The 22,378-nt window shown below is 33.6% G+C and overlaps 1 protein-coding gene across 1 annotated transcript; it reads left to right on the top strand.

The window, feature by feature from the left end:
- Positions 7,165 to 7,650, top strand: LOC109332464 (uncharacterized mitochondrial protein AtMg00810-like). The gene has a single exon (XM_019567446.1). The coding sequence runs from the start codon at positions 7,165 to 7,167 to the stop codon at positions 7,648 to 7,650; it is 486 nt and encodes a 161-aa protein (XP_019422991.1).

A 22,378-nucleotide genomic window follows, 5' to 3' on the forward strand; every position in this document is an offset into this window, starting at 1 on the left:
TGTAGGAAGGTGTGTAAGTTCATGTATAATTAGTAATGAGTAAAGATATAAGTTGTTTTGAAATGTGACTACTTAGAAGGGCTTGAACTTGATTTTGCAAATCCTTAGTAATAAGTTTTTTTTGGTATAACCAAGGGTATTCTTCTCCATTTGGGTAAGAAACTAATTTCTTTCAAAAAGTGTGATTGTTCCTCCTAATGAGTGTCGTTCCCCTTGTGAGAGCTTTGGTTGTTTCACCATGAAATGTGGTTTTGTTAGCCACGGTCAAAGAGTGAGTGAAGGTGGAGTTTGACCAATATAGTCTTGATTAAATGTACCAGCTCCTTACATTTGTTCTTTTCAATGGACATTTCTATTTTCTAAACTCTTTTTTTCTTACCCAGTTCCTTATTTGCAACATTTTCTTATTAGAAGTTATCTATTTGATGGACTACATAGTTATATTCTGTTTTGCTTAAATTATATATTGTTAACCAATTGGTCAATTAAATTACCAAATTGGATTGTCGTATATAATTATAAAAGATTTTCAAATCTATAAGGACTTGTTTGATAATTGAATGGTTTGTTTGATTATACTATTAAACTAAAACTTGAATTACTGAGACTAATGGAATGAAGATATTGTGATTAAACATTATTATTCACTATCATACACGCTTGACTCAACAACATTTATTCATTTAGCTATGATTCTTTCACAATAATAGGGTCTCTATCGTACCAAAAGCTAATGTATTAGTCAATTTAGTAGCTCATGAAATAAAGCTCTATGTCTAGCAACTTTACTCATAAGATGAAGAACCATGATTCACAAAATACACCTCTATGTCTAGCAAGTAGCAACTATGCTTGTGAAATGGAGTTTTAATGCAATACCTAAAATGTATTAATTATCAATGTCTTGATCATATTGGTAGCTTATTAATATAATTTTATGTCTAGCAACTATACTAACAAGATGAAGATTTGTGAACCACTAACATACCTATATGTTAATATGCCTAAAAAAAGTGGATATTTTATGAAATAATTTTTGGGCCTATAAAAGGTGGGATTTGTGCTTGTGGAAATTATCGAGTTATCGGGGATAAGAAAGACGATAAACAATTTTGTGAACAATGCAGAATAGAATTTGTTGATTCTCGAATATATAGATATAAAATGGTCTATATAAAACTGGCATGCCCTGTAACCCATGTGTAATATTTGAAATGTTTCACACTTCGGAATGCAACCATTCTTATAGAGAGGTGCTTTTACATCTTCTTAAACTGAAATTGGTTGGGGAGAGAAAAATGTTCCCTTTTTAGGGTACTCCAAGGAACAACTCCAGTAGAGATGGCATGAGGCCTGTAGCTTAGAGGATTAAAGCATATGACTATGAACCACAGTGTCGGGGTTCGAATCCCTCCTCACCTACAACCAGCCAAAAAGGGAACTTCCCTTCCATATGAGGGTAGAAAAATCATGATTTATTGTTTTATTTAAAAAATAAAACACAATTTTTTTTTGTAAATGGTGGATATTTTAAAATAAATATAGTATACACTGATCTTTGAATCCACATATTTTTTGTTTGTTTTATGTTAACAAATTTTAGAGTTATTTAGTTTTCATATGACTCTATGTCTATGATGAGTAATATATTACACACTATTCATAACCTTAATTTAGCATGATTGATGATTCTTGGTACCTAATTGACTTTGTTTCACATGCTTTAATGTTTTAGACTTTATTGGACTAATATTCCTAAAATGAATTTGAGATTATTTGGCCTGATTAAATCTATTATCATTTTCAGATCACATTTGGCACCAATGACATTTTGGGCATTATGGAAGTCGAGGATATGTGTTGAAGTGAAGATTGTATTTTTATTTTAGGAGTTGTTTTTATTGTAATTTAGCTTTGGGCCCATTGTTTAGGCCCAAATCGGTTTTATGTGCGTTGAAGGGATTAAATTCGGATTCCCCACTCCAAACACACACACTTCATTTTTCCCTCATTTTGAAATATACACATTTCCGTTTTCCCCTCTTTTTGCTCTGCTAGGGTTTCACTCCTTCTTCATTTTTCATTTTCGGTTTGTTCTTCCATTGCCATGGAAGGCTAAATTTCTGGACTAAGTTCCTTTGGTAATGTATCACAACTCTTGAGATTTTGTTACTAATGCATTTTCGGTTTCTTTATTGTTGATTTCTTCTATCTTATTTCTGAATATGGTTTGCTTAATTCCATTGCTTAGAAACCGGTTGGTTGAGTTTATCTTCACTTAGTTGATTTACTTTCTCTAGTGCATGAATGGTTAGTTCGTGTGAATTTGTTAATCGTTTCATGCTTATACTGATTTCGCCTAGTTAGAGGTTTAGGTTCTGGAACTTTGAATTGATTATCGCTTGGTTAATTTATTCTCAACAAATTTGGAAGTTAATGGTCGAAATCTGAAAATAATCTTTTGAAATCGAGGATTGAGTTGTGAACAAACGAACCAAAGGGATTTAACCGTTTTATTACATTGTTTAACTACTGTTTCTGAATTTGATTTATGTTCATACTATCCAACAACAAAAACCCCCTTGTGTGTGTGTGAGTATAAGGTGTTTGAAACTTTGCTTGAAAGATAATCTTTGGGAAACGACCAAGGAGTCACTAGAGTTCCATTGAACTTCTATCTTCGTTTGTATCGGGCACGACCTCGATCAGTCTAACAATCATATCAACACATGCACAAGTATGGCCAATTAGTATAAATTCATGTCTATATATTATACCAATATGTTGAGCTCCAAATTTCAAAATCTAGAACCAAAATTTCTTCATACATTCATCAATTCAATTTCATACGAAAAGGTTGTCAATCTCTAAGTACAAATTACACAAAATAGAGAACTCATAAGAATCAAAACATAACAATTAAACATACATTTGAATCAAAGTGTATACGTCAGGTGAGTATTACATCCAATTCCAACAAGGGAGAAGCTTAAATATATATTTTCATGACAACTATAAACAAATATAAAAAAGAGAAATAAAACTCATTGGAGAAGAGATTACTCCCTCAATAAACATATATCAACTCCTCTAACATTTTCCCTTTGCTTTTACATCTCATTTCCAACTAAACTAATGTATAAATTAAGAGAAATCGAGTACATAGTTTATCTATCAGAATTGCTACCCAAACTGTCTATTTCGATCCACTTTTAATGAGTATGATTTTTGCACAATTTGCCCAGCTCAGGGATTTCAATGGGTGCACCTCTTCGCCCGGCCGAGCCTTGACTTTTCAGCTAGCCAAGTTGTGCTCGACGCAACTCTTGTGTTGGGCGCAAGTTTTGAGTTGGGCTCAACTAATTTTTATCAATATTTGCTCCTTTTTGTTCTTTGAGACCTGAAATAACATAAAAATTCATGTGATAGGATTTGTGCAATAACTTAACTTGATACATAGTATCAATGATATTTATTTAATTTTGTAGTCCAAAAAGTGTTTAATTATCCTTATTAGATAAAATAACTTTCATATCTAACATATCCTCATAAACTTTATTTCTTCTATACTTTGCCTAATGTTTCTTTTTTAGTGTCTCTACCATGGTTCTACATTTGATCTACTCTTAAAGGGTTTTTTAATGGGTTCTTCTTCATGTAGCCAATCTACTTGAAGTGAGAGCTTTTCATCCTTTTGTCAATAGGTACAATGTCTCATTCATTCTTGATCATATCTTAACTATATGTTCATTCACCAAATACAAACTCCTCATGCATGCAACACTATACATATAATTTTGTGAGTCTTATAGTAATACCATAAAAATTCGTTTTTTGGCTTGGGCAGCACTTTTTAATCCAAAACATTGTTAACACATTTTTAATTTCTTTTCATAGTACTCTATTTGGTTCCAATTGTAGAATAATGTAATTCGTTTAGCTAGTTAATCGATTATAAGTAGTTTCGTTAATCGATTAATAGTTTGTATAATCGATTAAAACAGACCGTGATTTCTGTTATATAGGCACTATGCCTGAAATGAAAAAAGGCGCGAAGTATTATTCAGTTTTAACTATCTTCTCTCATCTTTCGATAATCGATTACATGTTGCCTTAATCGATTAAAATCGTTCATTCTTTTCTAAATTCATTTCTTTCTTTCCTTTTCAACAGTGGTATCTAGAGCTTTTGTTTTTCCTTGATCCTAGGTCGTGAAAAGAAGGAAGAAAACAAGAACAACCTTCTCATGGAAAATAGTAGTGGATTTACTATGACACTACCAACTCTAGATGGAAAGAACTACGAAAGGTAGAATGTGCAAATGATGGTTCTGTTTGGCTATCAAGAAGTTCTTGAGATAGTGCAGAATGGGTACTAATCAGTTGATGAGGATGCCACCGAAGCACAAAGATCTACTTTCAGAGAGTGCATGAAAAGAGATTGCAAAGCCTTGTTCATGATTCATCAATGCATGGATGAATCTCACTTTGAGAAGATTGTCAATGCCAACATAGTAAAGGAGACTTGGGACAATCTTGAAAAGTGTTATGTAGGAGGTGAGAAAGTCAAGAAAGTAAGTTGCAGACCTTGAGGAGGGAGTATGAATTGTTGCAAATGAAAGAATGAGACATCATCTCAGAGTACTTCACCAAAATTAGAGCCTTGACAAATCTAATGAAGGGGTGTGGTGAGGCAATGAGAGATTAGTTGGTGGTGGAAAAGGTATCGAGGACTCTGACCTACAAGTTTGATCATGTAGTTGTTGTCATAGAAGAGTCAAAGGATCTTGACACCTTCAAGATTGAGGAATTGCAGAGTTCCTTGGAGGCACGTGAGCAAAGAATAAAGGAGAGGAATCAAGAAAGCAATCTTGATCAAGCCCTTCAAGCTCAATCTAGCAGAATGCACTATGGACAAGGAAACTTTCAAAAGAAATCCAAAGGTAGATGGAAGAATGACAAGGGAAAGTATGAAGGAACCAGACAAGATCCTGGTTCAACCTCCTCACAAAGATTCAGTGGGCAGGATCAAACATTCAGAAGAAACAAAAAGAAGTTTGACAAGAGAAAGATCCAATGCTTCAACTGTAAAAATCTTGGTTACTATGCATCTGAATGTAGATTCAAGCATGATAGTGGACCAGAAGCTGAAGTAAGAATGGCCCAAGGAGAGGAATTTGATGAGGAACAAGTATTGTTTATGGTCACAACTGAAAAGGAGAATGCCAAAGATGATTATTAGTATCTTGACAAAGGTTTCTCAAATCACATGACTGGCCACAATGAATGGTTTGTGAAACTTGATGAGATTGCCAAGAGGAAGGTGAAATTTGCAAATCATAGTTCCATTTATGCTGAGGGAATTGGAGATATTTCAATCCAGAGGAAAGATGGCAAGCACTCTTGTATCTAAAATGTGTTGTATGTACCCAAGATGAGAAGCAACCTACTTAGTCTTGGTCAGTTGCTTGAGAAATGGTACACCATGACTATGAATGATAAGGTGCTAATAGTGGTGGATTATGATAGGAAACTGATATTGAAGGTTCCCCTGTCTAGCAATAGAACCTTCAAGATTATATTCCAAATTGATGATCACATGTGTTTGTTGTCCAAAGCTGCTTATGAGAGTTGGACCTGACATCAAAGGTATGGTCATTTGAACATCAAGAGTCTTAACGTTTTAAGCAGAATTGGAATGGTAACTGGCTTGCCACCTATTGAAGATGGCTAGGAGCATGCTCAAAACAAAGAAGATGCTTAAGAAGTTTTGGGGAGAAGCTGTCTCAACAGCTGTGTATATTCTGAAAAAATGACCTAAAAAGAGACTTGGTGACATTACTCCCGAAGAAGCCTGGTCAGGATTGAAACCAAGTGTTAGCCATCTTAGAATCTTTGGAAGTATCTGCTATAAACATGTTCCTGAAGTAGAAAGAAAGAAGCTAGATGGTATAGGTGAAAGATTGGTTCTACTTGGATACCATTCTATAGGCACATATAGGGTGTACAATCCTCTAACCCAAAAGACAGTGTTGAGCATAGATGTGAAGGTTGATGAGTCACAATGCTGGAATTAGAATGACAAGGATGATGAGCAAGGAAGAAATGCTTGGGTGCATCTTGGTGATGAAGTTGAACAACAACTAGTTGCTGTAGAAATTTAAACTGAAAGAATGTCTCATAGAGTGAGGCAACCTCCATCTAGATTCAGTGACTATGAAGTCTTTTCAGACTCAGAAATCACTATAGAAGGAGAATTGGTCCACATGGCCTTGCTAGCAGAGATGGAACCTGTAAACTTTGATGAAGCAGTGAAGGAAAGTCTTTGGTTAGATGCTATGAAAGAAGAGCTTAGATCCATTGAGAAGAACCAGACATGGCAACTTACTCAATTACCAATAGATAAGAAGGCAATTGTTGTAAGATGGGTGTACAAAGTCAAGATAAATACTAAAGGAGAAGTGGTCAAGTACAAGGAAAGGCTTGTAGCAAAGGGTTTCTTACAAAAACAAGGCCTAGACTATGATGAAGTGTTTGTTCCTGTTGCAAGATTGGAAACCATAAGATTGGTGGTCTCCCTAGCAAGCTATTTTGGCTGGCATATACATCAGATAGATGTCAAATCTTCCTTCCTAAATGGACCACTAGAAGAAGAAGTTCTTGTCACTTCGCCACCAGGTTTTGAGGTTGCAGGCAAGAAAAACTTGGTGTACAAATTGCATAAGACCTTTTATGGTCTCAAACAGGCTCCAAGAGCCTGGAATAAAAGAATAGATGGGTTCTTGTGGCAGCTTGGTTTTGTTAAGTTCACAGTTGAGCATGGAGTTTACATTATAGGCTCAAACATGAATGAGTTGCTAATAGTTTCTCTATATGTAGATGATCTGTTAGTAGCAGGCAACAACATTGAAGAAATCTGTGAATTCAAGGAAGATATGAAAGCTGAGTTTGAGATGAGTGACATGGAAAATCTATCATACTTCCTTGGGACAGAGTTTACAAGAACCAAGGCTGAAATTTTTATGCATCAAAGAACTACACCTCTGATGTGTTGGAGAGATTTCAAAGGAATGACTGCAACTCAGTCTCCACTCTCATTGAAGCAGGTACTGCATTTGATGAACTTGGAGAAGATTCAAGTGTAGACAAGACACTTTATAGACAAATGATAGAGTGTCCTAGGTATATTTGCAACAAAAGGCCAAATATTGCATATGGAGTAGGATTGATGAGCAAATATATGGAGTCACCAAGAAAATCCAATCTACTTACAACCAAGAGGATACTCAGATATGTAAAAGGAACAATTGAACATGGGTTAATGCTTCCTTCCAAAACCAGCAACACCAATCACAATATGCTTGGATTTAGTGATACAAACTGGTGTGGAGACAAGAGTGATAGAATGAGCACAACAGACTATGTGTTCATGCTTGGTGGTACTCCAATCTCTTTGTGTTCAAAGAAACAAGATGTGGTTGCTTTGTTCTTATGTGAAGCAGAATATATTGCTGCTTGCCAGACTCTATGGTTGGAGAAATTACTTGGAGAATTAAAGGTAAAGGATGAAGAGGAAAGTATGCAGTTGAGGGTTGATAAAAAAATCAGCAATAAACTTGGCCAAATATCTAGTAGCGCATGGGAGAAGTAAGCACATTGAGACAAGATTCTATTTCCTTAGAGATCAAGTGAGTAGAGGAAGATTAAAACTGAATTTTTGCAAATCTGAATGACAAGTTGCAGATATTCTAACAAAGCCATTGAAGAAGAGAAGATTTGAAGAACTTAGACATAAACTTGGACTCTATAGTCTAGCTAGTATGAATTAAGGGAGTGTTGAATAATATAATTCATTTAGCTAGTTAATCGATTATAAGTAATTTCGTTAATCGATTAATAATTTGTATAATCGATTAAAACATACCATTATTTCTGTTATAAAAGGCACTGTGCCTGAAATGAAAAAATGTGCGAAGTATTATTCAGTTTTAACTATTTTCTCTCATCTCACGATAATTGATTACTTATTGCTTTAATTAATTAAAATCATTCTTTCTTTTCTAAATTCATTTCTTTCTTTCTTTTCAACACCAATGTCTTACATTTTCCTCTATTTTATTACCATTTTGTATGATAGATTTAAAATATTTAAATCATGTCACTTGTACCATAATGTGATTACTAGCTTTCAACTCTAAGTGAATGTGATGCAGTCGGAATTACAAAGGGTTGGCAAGCGTCAAACCTAAAATGAAAACACAAGTTTGCAAGCGATTAACATGATAGATAAAACTCTAGAATCCACCAGAAAGAGAAACTCTCGAATCGTATTATGAAGATAAGATAAAAGATTATGGTCACATCCCAAAAGTGTTTAAATACTAAAAAAAACTAATGCGAAAATAATCCAAAACAGAAATAAAACAGAAATTGTTAAAAATATTAAAATGTCATTATCGGGCCTGAAACAGACTCAGATGGCCTAAAGAGCCTATACCTCATGGCAAAACAGTGACTTTGCTTTGTTGGCCCGATTCCCTATCCAGAAAGGTATAATAATAATCATTTTGACATCGAATGCCAAACTTATGTAAATTCTGCCGATCCTTTTCTACGGGCGATTTCGTCTTCGATATACGCAACTAACATTCCTACATCATAATGTTGACATTTATATGTTGGACTTACATTTCGTATTCTTTATTTAACTTCTACTTAATTAGAAGTTGCGTGTTAAAACCGTTTTTTTCCTACACCAGTGCCTAGTTTGTCTCTAAACTATAATTTACTATTTATTCCATCTCTCGGTAATATCTCATTAGCACTATATTATTTGCAAAAGGGCACTTTGTAATATTAGCTCTTGGATGTGCTTAATTAATCCATTCAAAACCAAATGATAAGACATCAAGGTTAACCTTTAATATAAATTTATACATAAAAATATTGATTTGTAAGTATCAGAGTGCAACTAAGAGGGGGGGAGGGGAATTAGTTGTATTAAAATAATGGCCGATTTTTCTGCAAAATCAAAGTTAAAGTGCAGCGGAATAATATGCAGAAAAATAATAGGAAATAAAATGAAAGAGATAAGGAGAAGAGAGTACACAAGGAGTTTTTATACTGGTTCACCTCTCTATGTACCTTACACACTCCCTAATTCTTATACCCTTGGAAAACACATTTCTAAGTGAATCTATTCCCCTTTCTTTTCACACCCCGTGAAAGAAAGAATTCTTTACAAGAATGAAGAATATTCAACTATGGCAGATTGCCTTTACAAGTATGAAACTTATGTAACTTGCAATCCAAACTCTGAATATATATAGAAGTATATAATGCTCTTTGTAAAAGTCTTTGAAACACTTGAAGTAACTTTGCAAAATTAACTTGAAAGTTTAAGAACAAGTTGCAAAAAGTTCAAAGATAAGTTCTAAGAAAGTGTGAGAGCTTTTGAGAAAATAGTATGAAAGTTGTATGTATTCTCTTGTATGTTGTGTATTTGTTTGTGTGAGAGTTTAGAGCCTTTATATGGAGTTTACAAACACCCTTTGAAGGTTTCTGAAAGTGTATGAGTTGTTTGGAGTGAAGAGATTTCGTTTGGAGTGAACACCTTTCACTTTGAAATCTGAAAAACACTTCCAACAGCTTTCAGTAATGGGTTACTCAAACTTTCTGTCCACTTGAAATTTGAATTTTACATTGAGTAATCGGTTACTCACTTTGAGTAATCGGTTACTCAAACTCTCTGTCCAACAAATATTTAAATTTAATTTTGAGTAATCGGTTACTCACTTTGAGTAATCGGTTACTCAAACTCTCTGTCCAACAGATACTTAAAAGTTATTTTGAGTAATCGGTTACTCACTTTGAGTAATCAGTTACTCAGCTTTCGAAAATCAGTTTTTCAGTTGGATAACTCTTTTCTCACACATGTAACCTGTTACTCAATGAAGTAACCTGTTACACACTATTTTTGAAAAATGTTTTAAGTCTTTTAAAAGTGTCTCACATTTTCTAAAAAATAGTTTGAGCAATTATACTTGTACATACTTCAGAGTTTAGGATAGAAGTACTTACAAAAACTTAATCTAATGTCTTGAAGCTTTATCTTCATTTGTCTTCATAAGTCATCTTCCTTTTCTTCTTTTTGGTGATGTTGGTGTCTTCATCAAAACCGTGCCAAGGCCAGGAGCAAGATCTTCTTCACATGATTAACTCTGATCTTCCATAGACATTTCTTAGCACCAGAATTATAGTCTTGTCTAAGCTAGTGAAAACCATAATCATATCCTTATGCTTCTGTCTATGATGTATTAGTTTTTGGCTTAATAACCAATTATTTACTTATAGTTTCATTATATAACTCCGGACCCTTACCTTATTCTTATATAATAATTAAATGGTATAATATATATGAGAATAAATATATTTTATCTTTTATTGCTAATAAATATATATATGAGAATAAAGTATCTATTGGTACAATGAGATAAATTGTCTCATTTTGTTAGTGAAATTGTGACAATTGTGACATGTATCATGTTCCATCATTTTCTATAAAAATATTTTTAAAATTACACAAAATAGTACACATGTCATACTTTTATTGGCTGGAGGAGATAAATTATCTCATGATATGAGAAAATACATTATTCTCAATATATCTAAAATGTTATTGTAAATATTTATACACAGTCAGTATATTATATACCATTCGTTTTTTTGTTGTTGAAGAGTCAATGATGACAAAAAATGATAGGAAAATTCAATAAAAGCACCATAAACTTTATGTATTTTGCAAATAGGTTCATGATCTATTTTTTCTTCCTAATTACCCCTTAAACTTTAAATAATGGTGAAATTAGTCCTGCATAAAAATAATCAAGTAATCACATTATAATTTTGAACTTAGATAGGCATAAACTTAACCGTTGTTCTAGTCCTATATCTTACTTGATATTTAAGAAAATATTCATCGCAAACTACCCGGATGAATAAAAATTATAAAATAAAATCTAATGAATAAGGTAACACAATTTCAGCAATAAATTATGGCTGTTGCTGTAAGAAGTAACATCATCCAAGATAAACTTGAATCTGCATCACAAAAGATAACTGATAAATAAGGCATAAGAGTAATTTTCTTGAAGAGAGGAAGAATTAAAGTGATAGCTGAAGTTAACTTATCAACAAATAGATTCATCCTACACACCATACAAGATTAGATATAAATTACATTCCAAATTTCAAAAATAGAGGCACTAAAGGATAGTACCCAATATTAAGAATACAAAAAGATATGCATCTGAGGGAAAAAATCATTAGCTTTACTCATGTTCTTAGAGATGGATTAGTAGAACATCAAGCAATTGTAGGTGTCATCAATGGTAAATACGCTACAAACTGTTAGCATTTACCTTCATCAAATGATACCTCCAAAATTTCTAGTGTTGAGCCGAAAAAATATTTTGGTTATTTATGAGTAATTTAACAATATATATATATATGGACCAATTTTACAAATTTATAAAGTTTAAGGATCAATTAGGAAGAAAAAATAGTTCATGGTGCCTACTTGCAAAAAACATAAAATTTAGGGAGGCATTATACATTTTTTCCAAAAATAATTGATACATGATAGACTAACAATATATAAAACTCATACATGTGTATATATATTTTTCTCATAATTAAATTAACGTCTCAGCTAAATTCTACTTCTCATGCTGATGTTTAACTATGTTTTTTGGTATATGAGAGTTTCACTAGAGAAAAATTTATATAGAAACTCGTATAATATATAACGTTTAGAAATAATTGTATTTTATATTGTTTGGTGCTATTATTTATAATTAAATTTTAATTAGAATTAAATTTTTATTGTATTAACAAGGTTTTATTGGTTGTTTTTACATACATATGTCTTCATACATGTCTTTCTTATTGCTAAATATTAGTATTACTCTTCATTTCTTTTTTGATTGGTGGAGGACATAATAATTTCAAAAGTTTGATAACATATATTGTTGTAGTGAAGTGAGGGTGTGCCAATTCTCCAACTGGTCATATGACAATTAATGGGGATCAAAATAATAGTTGTTAGCCTCCTCATCACTAAGATGATACAAAGGCTAAAACCAAACTTTTTGAAACATTTAAGAATTAGTAATAGTCGTTTATGTTTAACTTGTGTGACATAAATCTATTAAAAACGTTTCTTATGAAAAATGTCAATTTCTCCTTTACTTTTTTCCCTCTAAATCAAGTTTATATTTCTATTATAGATTTTCACATATTGTATCATGTGATCTTTTCTTTAGTTCATGTAACCCTTCTTTTTCAATGCACTTCTCTGTATTATAATCTTTGATACTCGGCACTTGTCAGCTTTTGGCGTAATTCACCCAAACACTTTCATCATGTGTAATGTACATGTGTCATGACCTCATTAATTTCTTCTTAAAATGCATGTGACTTAAGTCACTTTTCCATCCCAAACATATTAAACCTTCCATTTTTTAGAGTTTCTCATTTAAAAAAATTATTAAAAAATTATTTCTAACATTTCAACTTATTCAACCTCCTAAAAAAATTCTTTCAAATTTTATTTTTCATCAAAATCTATTTAGTATTTATTATTACTATTTTTCTATTCTATCTATTACATATATATATATATATAAAAGAAATTAATGCAAATTATTTGTAATTCATATTTATTAGTTTTCTACATAATAATATATTTGTAATATGTCTTTAATAGTAAAATCGTATTTATAAATTTATTCTTTCAATACTTTTTTCATTTATTATTAATATTTGTATTAAATGTATTTATTTCTGAATGAAATCATGATTTAGTAGTTCATTTTCTATTCGTTTTTTTAATCCATTTATTTAGTTTTATTTTCTCAAAACTATCTTTTGCTAAATCTTTTCATCTCACAAGTAGTATATGCATTTTCTTCATACTCTTGCTAACATGTTTATTCTTTTGTTTAAAGTTCAAATCCCTCCTACAATTTTAGATTTTTTTTCATTGTTTATATTGTATTGTTCTGAATGAAATAATCATTTATTAATTTATTTTCTCAACATCAAATGTGTCATTTTTTCAGTCCATATATTTATTTTTATTCCCTCAAAACTATCTTTTATTAAATCTTTTCATTTCACAAGTAGTATTTGCATTCTCTTCATACTCTTGCTAATATGTTTATTCCTTCGTTTAAAGTTCAAACCCCCTCCTACAACTTTAATTTTTTTCATTGTTTACATTATATTGTTCAAAAATATGATTTTTTATATTCTGAATATTTAAGAAAATCATTGATCCTTTTGTGTTTTAAACTTTTAACTCTCAATTATTTCGTATCCTCAATGTTTGTTGTGCTACTATTACATAGATTTTGATTCAATAGGATGTTTCACAATATCATTGTCATTTATTTTACTTATGTATTTGAGCATGTTTAAATAATGTGAATGCACGAGTAACATGTATGTTCTTAACTATGTAAATATACAAGATAATATGTGTGCTCTTAACCATACTAATGCACGAATAGTGTATATGTTCTTCACCATGAGAAAAAAATATTGTCTCATGAGTATGCACGAATTGTTAGAACGAATAACTTACTAGTGGTTCTATGAAATATTAGTTTTCTGCCTAATAATCAATTATTTGCTTATAGTTTGGTTATATAGCTTTGGGGTCTTACCTTAATTTATTTCTAGATAAGAATTAAATTAAAGGATCTCCTCTATTTATCTTCAAATTTCATCAATTTTATTATCCCATTCTACTTCTTATCCTTATCTTTAATTATGTTTTTGATATTTGAGAGTTGCTCAATTTTTGTGTTACTCTCCATTTCTTTTTTAATTGGTCTCGACCCTTAATTATTTCAAAAGTTTGACATTAGTCATTGTTGTCACTTCATCAATTAAATGATACAAGGCCTAAAAATCGAACTTTTGAAAATTTTAAGGATTTAGTAATGGACAAGAAAGTTTTGGGGACTAACCCAAAATAAAGTTAACTCTTAGGAACAAAAAAAACATATTTAACTTCTTAATATAATGTAATTTTAATAATGGTCATGTATGATATTTGTTTACAATGGTGTAATCATTTAAACCACAAATATTTAAATGCATAATTATTGAGAAATATCAACCCACTGATTGAGTTATGTGCTTGTTGGTGTCTTTATTTTACACATACATATTGTTTTTTAGTCTTGAGAAGGTGGGGTCTGGATGGATAAAATCTGGTGAAGCTTCTAGTGTTACTTGAGAGAAGCTTGAGTGTATCGGGGAAGGTACCTGAAAAGTTCTCCAATGATCAAGTCAACATGTGTAGGAGATAGAGTATAAGAAAGTAATATCAAATGATATTGTATAAGGATGAGAGGGGATAATAATTAAGTAAGAGAGGGAGTAAGTAAACTTTCTTAAGGGGGAAATCCCCTATTTATAATGGAGAGGTGAAGATAATATTCCTTTGTAGATGTTGTTAGCCTAACTGACCAACTAGCTTGTCGAGCATGCTCCAAACAGGCGAAGGTCGTTTTTCCCATGTCAGATGGCTTTAGCAGGTCCATACTTTGTGAAGAGTTGACTTATAATTGTATTAGTTTATGCCATCATGCTTTAGGTCCATTCTGTTTGCCGCTGAAAGATACAACGGGGCATTGGTAGCTTTCAGCGTATAGCAGTGGCCTAGGATATTCATTCAAGGTTATAGCCCTATGCAGGTGGCGTAGTAGAGGAGTGTTAGAAATGGGTTTTGTGTGGCATTATCGTGTATGTATGGTTGGTGGGACATCTTCTCGGGTTGTCTGGTCATTTGGTTAAGATTCAGAGGGGATTGGGGATGTATTCGTCCTGTCCGACTTTGTGTTATTCATGCTCGGTCGTGATGTGTCTTTTGGAGTGGGACGGAATAGTTATCCTTAGTCTACTGGTATGGCCAAAAGTTGGGCATGCTAGTAGGCTCTCTTGGTGTGACTTGGGATCTTCCGAGTGTGTGGTTACTAGGTCAATGATTTATCTTTCTTGGTAGTTAATTCTTGTATGTTGAGTGCAACACTATTAGAAGGGCCTGATATGTCCGTCATTTTTTCACACGTGGTTGGTCATGAGCTTGTGGAACTTTATGCTATCTTTATGACTTGGATGTTAAATGATGTGTGGCCTGTTAGTAGATTTTTCCAACTGCACATTGATGCGTCGCCTAGATTTCTAGGTATCCATTGGATTATACTTCAATATTTTTGTGTCGTTAAGATGAAATATGACCCTGTCCTTTGATCTTATAGCGCACAGATCCCCACACTTATTGTTGGATTATTACTGGAATGCTTTTTGTGTGGCCAAGCTGAGTGCAAGGTATTGGATAGTTGGGGAGGGTTCTCTCACCATTTTCCTATAAAATGGATAGTCCTCATCCTCATCTTCTTTACTACTTCTTTCTCTCATCTAGCACTTACCGATACATCAGTACATCATCTATCATCACCCTTTTGGATAAAATTTAGGAGTGTAATATTTATGTATTTATTGTGTAAAGATTTTGTGACGTGTGTAATTTCTCACAGGAAAATTAGTGAACAAGTGTTGGGAAATAACAAGTAATATTCCAATTAAAGTATTTCAATTAACTATATTCTACTCCATTGAATATTCAAGGAGGGATTTACAGGAATTCAACAACAATTACTAAATAGAAGAATGTTCCAGAGAGAAGATGGGATTTTCCATTATATTCTTCACACCCCTTTGGTGTTTTCTTGCCCTTATATATATAATCATGTAGCTGTGAGTTTTCATACCTTGGCCGAGTGTTACACCTCAGCTCTTGAATTGACTGATCTTTAACTGAATTCTCTTTCTTCCATGATTCAGCATGTGAGTTTGTTGGAGTATGAGCTAAGTTGGCTGCCCCATGTGAATTTGATGATATATGGGCTAATTTGGCATTTCCATTTGTTACATTACCATCATCTTTAAAAATAACCTTGTCCTCAAGGTTGAAGTTGGGAAAATTTGTCAGAAATTCATGGTAGTCTTCCCATGTGGCCTCCGCTACTAGTAAGTGGTCCCATTGCACTAGGACTTGATGTACTTGGGCACCATTGATCAAAATTGTTCGAGATTTAAAAATGGCAGTAGGGGAGAGGATAGAGCCCGTTTCTATAGTGGTTAAAGGCAATGGAATGTATGGTGCAATATGTGGGCCTTTGAATGGCTTGAGTTGGGAGATATTAAAAACATGGTGGATTTTCGATGTGGTCGACAGTTATACCTTGTATGAAATAGTACCCACTCGGGCAACTACAGAAAAGGGACCAAAGTATTTCATGTCGAGTTTTTTATTAGAGTAAAGTGTAGCGGAATGTTGCCTATAAGGTTTTAGTTTGACTAGAACTAGATCACCAATCTGAAATTCAACTTGAGCTCATTTCATGTAAGCCTGTGTTTTCATGTGTTGTTGAGCTCTATGCAGATTAGTTTTGAGTTGGGTCAGCAGTGCATCCCTAGTCTGTATTACTTGTTGGATTGCGGTGTTGTCCATAGGACTATGAATATATCAAGTAATAGTAGGTGGATCTATACCATAAAGATCTTTGAATGGAGTCATGCCAATACTTTGAAGAAATGAAGTGTTATATCAAAACTCAGCCCAAGATAGTGCCTTATACCAGGTTTTCGGTTGATGAAAAGTGAGGGTTTCCACAACAAATTTCCCGTCTAACTAGGGGTGATAATCTGAACTAATAGCAAGTGTTGTTCCTTGTAGTTTAAAGAGATGTTGCCAAAATTTACTAGTGAATACCTTGTCTCAATGCGACACTATGGATTTTGGTACACCATGATGTTTGACAATATAGTGCATGAAGGCTTCAGCAACCCGAAGGCTTGAATAATCAGACTTGAGGCTCATAAAGTGGGCATATTTGGATAGTCTATCAATGACTACCATAATAACAGTAAAGCCAAATGACATAGGCAATCCAGTAATAAAGTCCATAGCTACATCATCCCAAACTTGTTGAGGGTTTGGAAGAGGTTGTAAGAGACCCGCATGTAAGGAGTTAGAGGACTTAGCTTGTTGGCATATAGCGCATTGTTGCACAAAGGACTTAACATCAGACCTTAGAGAGGGCCAAAAAAGTTGAGCATAAATTTGAGTTATAGAGCGAGTTATGCCAGCATGACCACCTATAGGGGAGCTGTGAAATTCAGATAGAATTTTTGTAATAAGAGGGCTATGTTGAGGGGTGACCAAATGACCCTTCCAATACAACAAATCTGCTTTGGTGGTGTAATTTGGATTAGCATAATTGTTATCTCTGCATTTTTGAAAAAATGTCTTTAAGAGGAGTCCACCGCTATTTGGTGTTGCAACTCACTTAGCCAAGAGTGTTGAGGTTAAGACTATGTTTGCATTAACACCTTGGATAAAGCATCAGCGGAGATATTCTCCTTACCCAACTTGTATTGTATGTCAAAGTCATAGCTAATGAATTTATGGAGCCAAGCTTATTGTTCTGGGGTCTGCAAGGACTGATTCATGAGACTTCTCAAACTTTTTTGATCTGTTTTTATGGTAAAGTGATTACCCAAAAGATAATGTTTGAATTTTGCCAAGGCTTCAGTGATGGCAAATAGTTTCCTTGTATATGTAGATTGTCGTTGCATTCGAGGGACCATTATCTTGGAAAAGTATGCAATGGGTGGCCATTTTGAGTAAGGACTGCACCTACTCTGGTACCAAAGGCATCGGTTTCTATAACAAGTTTTTTGTGAAAAAAATTGGTAAGGCTAATACAAGGGCAAAAGTTATAGCAATTTTGAGATGCTGGAAAGCCTCTTCAGCTTTGAGAGTCCAAGAGAATGAATCATTTTTCAACAGATTGGTCAATGGTGCTACAATGGAGGCATACGACTTAATGAAACGTCGATAATAACCAGAGAGGCCCAAAAAGCCCCTAAGTTTTTTGAGATTGGTGGGACTCAACCAATCTAACATGGCTTGAACTTTAGACTTTTCCATAGAGATACCTTTACCTGATACTGAGTGTCCTAAGTATTCTACTTTTGTATTGTCGAATGAACATTTGGAGAGCTTAACAAAAAGAGAGTGTTGTTGTAATATTTGGAGCACAGATTCCAAATGTTGTAGATGTAAAGATCATGTGGAACTATAAACCAGAATGTCATCAAAAAACACTAGTACATATTTCCGTAAAAGTGGTTGAAAATTTTGGTTCATTAAGCTCTAAAATGTGGTTGGGGCGTTTATCAGTCCAAATGGTATGACTAGCCATTCATAGTGGCCTTAGTGGGTTCTAAATGAAATTTTGTGTCTATCATCCGGTTGGACAAGGATTTGGTGAAAATCGGACCTAAGATCCAACTTTGAGAAATATTATGCGCCAAACAGTTCATCAAATAGTTCATCCACTATTGGCATGAGGAAGTTATCTTTTATAGTGATTGCATTTAAAACTTTGTAATTAGTTCAAAACCTCCAACCGCCATCTTTCTTTTTTACTAACAAAATGGGAGAGGGATAAGGGCTAGTACTGGGCTGGATAATGCCTTGCTCCAATATTTCCTTGATCATTTTTTCAATTTGTTCCTTTTGGCTTTGGGGGTATCGATATGGTGAGACTTTGTCAGGTGGGGCACCTTCTTGAAGTGTTATGGTATGGTTTTGAAGTCTAGGTGGAGGTAAGCCATTTGGGGACTGAAATATAACAATTTAGGTATGTAAGATAGAGCAAAGTGATGGGTCTAAGTGGTCGTGTAGTGTGAGAGGTGAATGTTGGATGGATTCATGTTGAGAAAGATGGATGGTAAAGGCCTCTAAGATAGCATGGGTATGTTGAAGTCGTTTGATATGGTGGAATTGAGCTTGAGTTGGAAGGTGTTTATTATCCCCTTGTAGTTTAATGATCCAGTCTTGATGGGAAAACTTTATGCATAAATTGGCATAATCATCCATATGAGGCCCTAGTGTGGCTAACCAAGTTGCCCCAAAATAAGGCATGCTCTAGAAACCGGTAATAAGTACATAGGCACCTTAAGTTCATGTCTTTGCAATGTAACACTGATTTGTGGTATTAATCCTTCAGCTTCCATAGAGTGGCTATTGCCCACCATGACCTTGAATAATATGGTTAGCTCGACGGGTAGCTTGAGAAAATGAGTTATTTTTTGTTGAAGTAAATTATCAGAGCTACCCCCATCCACTAGGATCTGTATAGGAAATCCTCCAACATAACCAGTAAATTTTATGGTACCAAGTCCATTGACTCCCTTCATTACATTTAAGGATAAATGAAGGTCAAGAGGGTCAGGCTCTAATGTTGTAAGGGCCATTGTGTCTGGTGGTGGGTCTGGTTCAGGTTCAGAAAGTGTGTCAAAGTTGGTCTCAACTTGGAGGATCATGAAGTGTTTGTTAGGACATTTGTGTGTAGGTGAAAACATTTCATCACAGGAAAAACAAAGGCCTTCTCACGTCTTATTTGTATGTCAGTTGGGGATAAATGTTTGTATTTTGGTTGTCTTTGTGGTTTAGTAGGTGGTGTGGGAATAGGGATGGCAACGGGCACGGGCGGACACGGGTAGTAGCTACTGGCTACCCATTTCAAAATAGGAGAGCATACCCATACCCGCCTGTACACATACGAGTAACCGCATGCGGGTTTTTCGCAGGTATTTCTGGGTACCCGTAGGTACAACGGGTACCCGCAGGTTTCCGATGTTATCAATGAATTTCTAACTTCCTACTTCTATTATGTTTCAAATGAGATGAAACTTAATTATTTTTGTACATTTTGATTGAATATTTGGCAAAATACTAAATCTATTGGAGTTTTCTATTTATGTGATTTGGTGTTCTCATTTCCTTAACAAAAACTATATATTTTTCTTTGCAAGACATATGTGTTTCTACACATGTAATAATATTTGTAGGGCGTTTCAGCTGCAAATTCAACAGAAGATGTAAACAAAGTAAAAAATATAAAGAAAGTAAAATGAAAAGATGTACATAGTGTAATGAAGGTTAGGGTAGTGTAATTTTTATTTTAATTAAATGTAATATAGTAATCAGATAAATAACGAGTACTAGTGGGCACGGGTACCATAATTCTCACACTCGCCCGTATATACTACATGTATTTTTAAAAACCTATTTGTAAAACTTGCGGGTACCCGTTTGTGACCTGTACTTATTGGTTGAAAGGGAGAGTTGTGTGGGTAGGTTTAGTGATGATAATATACTTTTCCTCAAATAATTTGGCCATGGATACAGCTTTAATCAAAGTTGTCGAGGCTGGAGCCATAATTTCTCTCCTTAGGTCTGGTTGAAGTCCACTAATAAAGCAATCAAGTAGAGCATCAGAACTAATGTCATAAACTCTATTAGAAATAGTGGTGAATTGCATATAATAATCATTAACTAAAGTTGTTGCAACTTGAATAAAGTAGCTCTAGGTAGAGGTGTTCGTGGTCCATTTGGATCATTTTTTCTGATCCAAACACGTAATTAACATACGGTCTGGTCCGGTTTGGTATGTTTATATTAAGATGACCAATCCAATTCGATCCAAATATTATATGCAATTTCGGTTCGGTTTGGATCGGTTTTTTTTTTAATATTGAAATTGCACTTACATTCAAAACTCATAAAAATGATGAAATATTAAGCATAAAACAACAATAAAAATAGTGTTCAACAACATTAAAACAACATTATGCAACAATAGTATAAATAAACAATATCATAAAATAATAATGAACAGTAAGACAATAATAATGAAAGCAAAAAATGACAACAACAACAACAAGACATCAAAAATAATATGATAGTGAAATAGCAAGAAATCAACAACAACAATATGAACACCTGTAACGTAAATTTAACAGTTAGAGTGTTCCACCGATGATTAATAATAATGATATTTTCACATCAATAAAATTGATAACAAAACACCTAATCAGAATCAACACTTGAATCTTCTTCATTTGTTTGTAGGATTGGTTTAAGTTCTACGAAAGTGTATCAAAATAATCAATATGATTTAAAACATAACAACATATATATATATATATACATATATGTATATATATGTATATATATGTGTGTATATATAATACAGGGAACTACTCATGTGAGAACAATGCGTTATCGTGAGAAATGAGAACACTTAGTATGGACTACTAGATCTTAATTGAATGATTAAGATTAAAAGATACATGCACATGATTATGATGTGACCAATAACTAACTTTTAATCCTAATCATCTATGATTGTTTGTAAGGTCTAGATCTATTGTTCTTACAATTTTTATATGATAATTGTTCTCACTTGAGTAACTCCCTATATATACATATATGTATATATATATTATAGAATATAACAATAAAGTATATGTATTTTTAGGAGTTGGGAATTAAGATTAAGTTTGAAAGACACTTAAAAGTATTACACACTTAAACTTTACATACTATTTCGGTCTGGTCTGGATCCAAGAGGTGAAACCAAAATCTGGATCGGACCAATCGGTCTTTAAAAAATAAGTCCAACACAATCCAAACACATTCGGTTTTTGGTTTTATTTTTCGACCGGTCTGGATTTGAACACCCCTAACTCTAGGACAGTCATATAGAGATGGGCCAATGACAAGCTCCAAAGCATATGTAAGAGCATGTCACTTATGTAAAGGGTGAGTGCAATGCATCATTTGAAACCATGGTACAACTTCTTTATCAAGATGTACAACCGTTATAGTTGATCTATCAGCATCCGGGGTATCATAATAATTAAAAAACTGCTTAGATTTAAATATCCAGTCATGACATTTCCCCATCAAACCGAGGAAAATCCAGTTTAACATTACGCACCTGAAATGGATGAGGTGAATGAGAGTTTTGGCTACTATGGGGGTTTGCAGCTGCATTGGTGAGTAAAGACTCAAGTGCAATTTCAATGCGGTTCAGACGACTTTGTGACGTCATCTTCATACGAAGAAAACGAGCATCATTCTAAACAGAACAATTCTCCAATAGTTCAGCAATACGGTGGATGGCATTCTGTAATTCCTTGAGACGTGCATTTTCTGCCATGGTGGTGATGAAAGCACCAATGTGACGTGTGTAATTTCTCACATGCAAATTAGTGAACAAGAGATAGGATATAAGAAGTAATATTCCAATTAAAGTATTTCAATTAACTATATTCTACTCCATTGAATGTTGAAGGAGGAATTTACTGAAATTCATTAACAATTACTAAATAGAAGAATGTTCTAGAGAGAAGAGGAGACTTTCCATTATATTCTTCACACCCCCTTT

The sequence above is a fragment of the Lupinus angustifolius genome, chromosome LG18 (genome assembly GCF_001865875.1).
Source record: "Lupinus angustifolius cultivar Tanjil chromosome LG18, LupAngTanjil_v1.0, whole genome shotgun sequence".
NCBI classification, from domain to species: domain Eukaryota; kingdom Viridiplantae; phylum Streptophyta; class Magnoliopsida; order Fabales; family Fabaceae; genus Lupinus; species Lupinus angustifolius.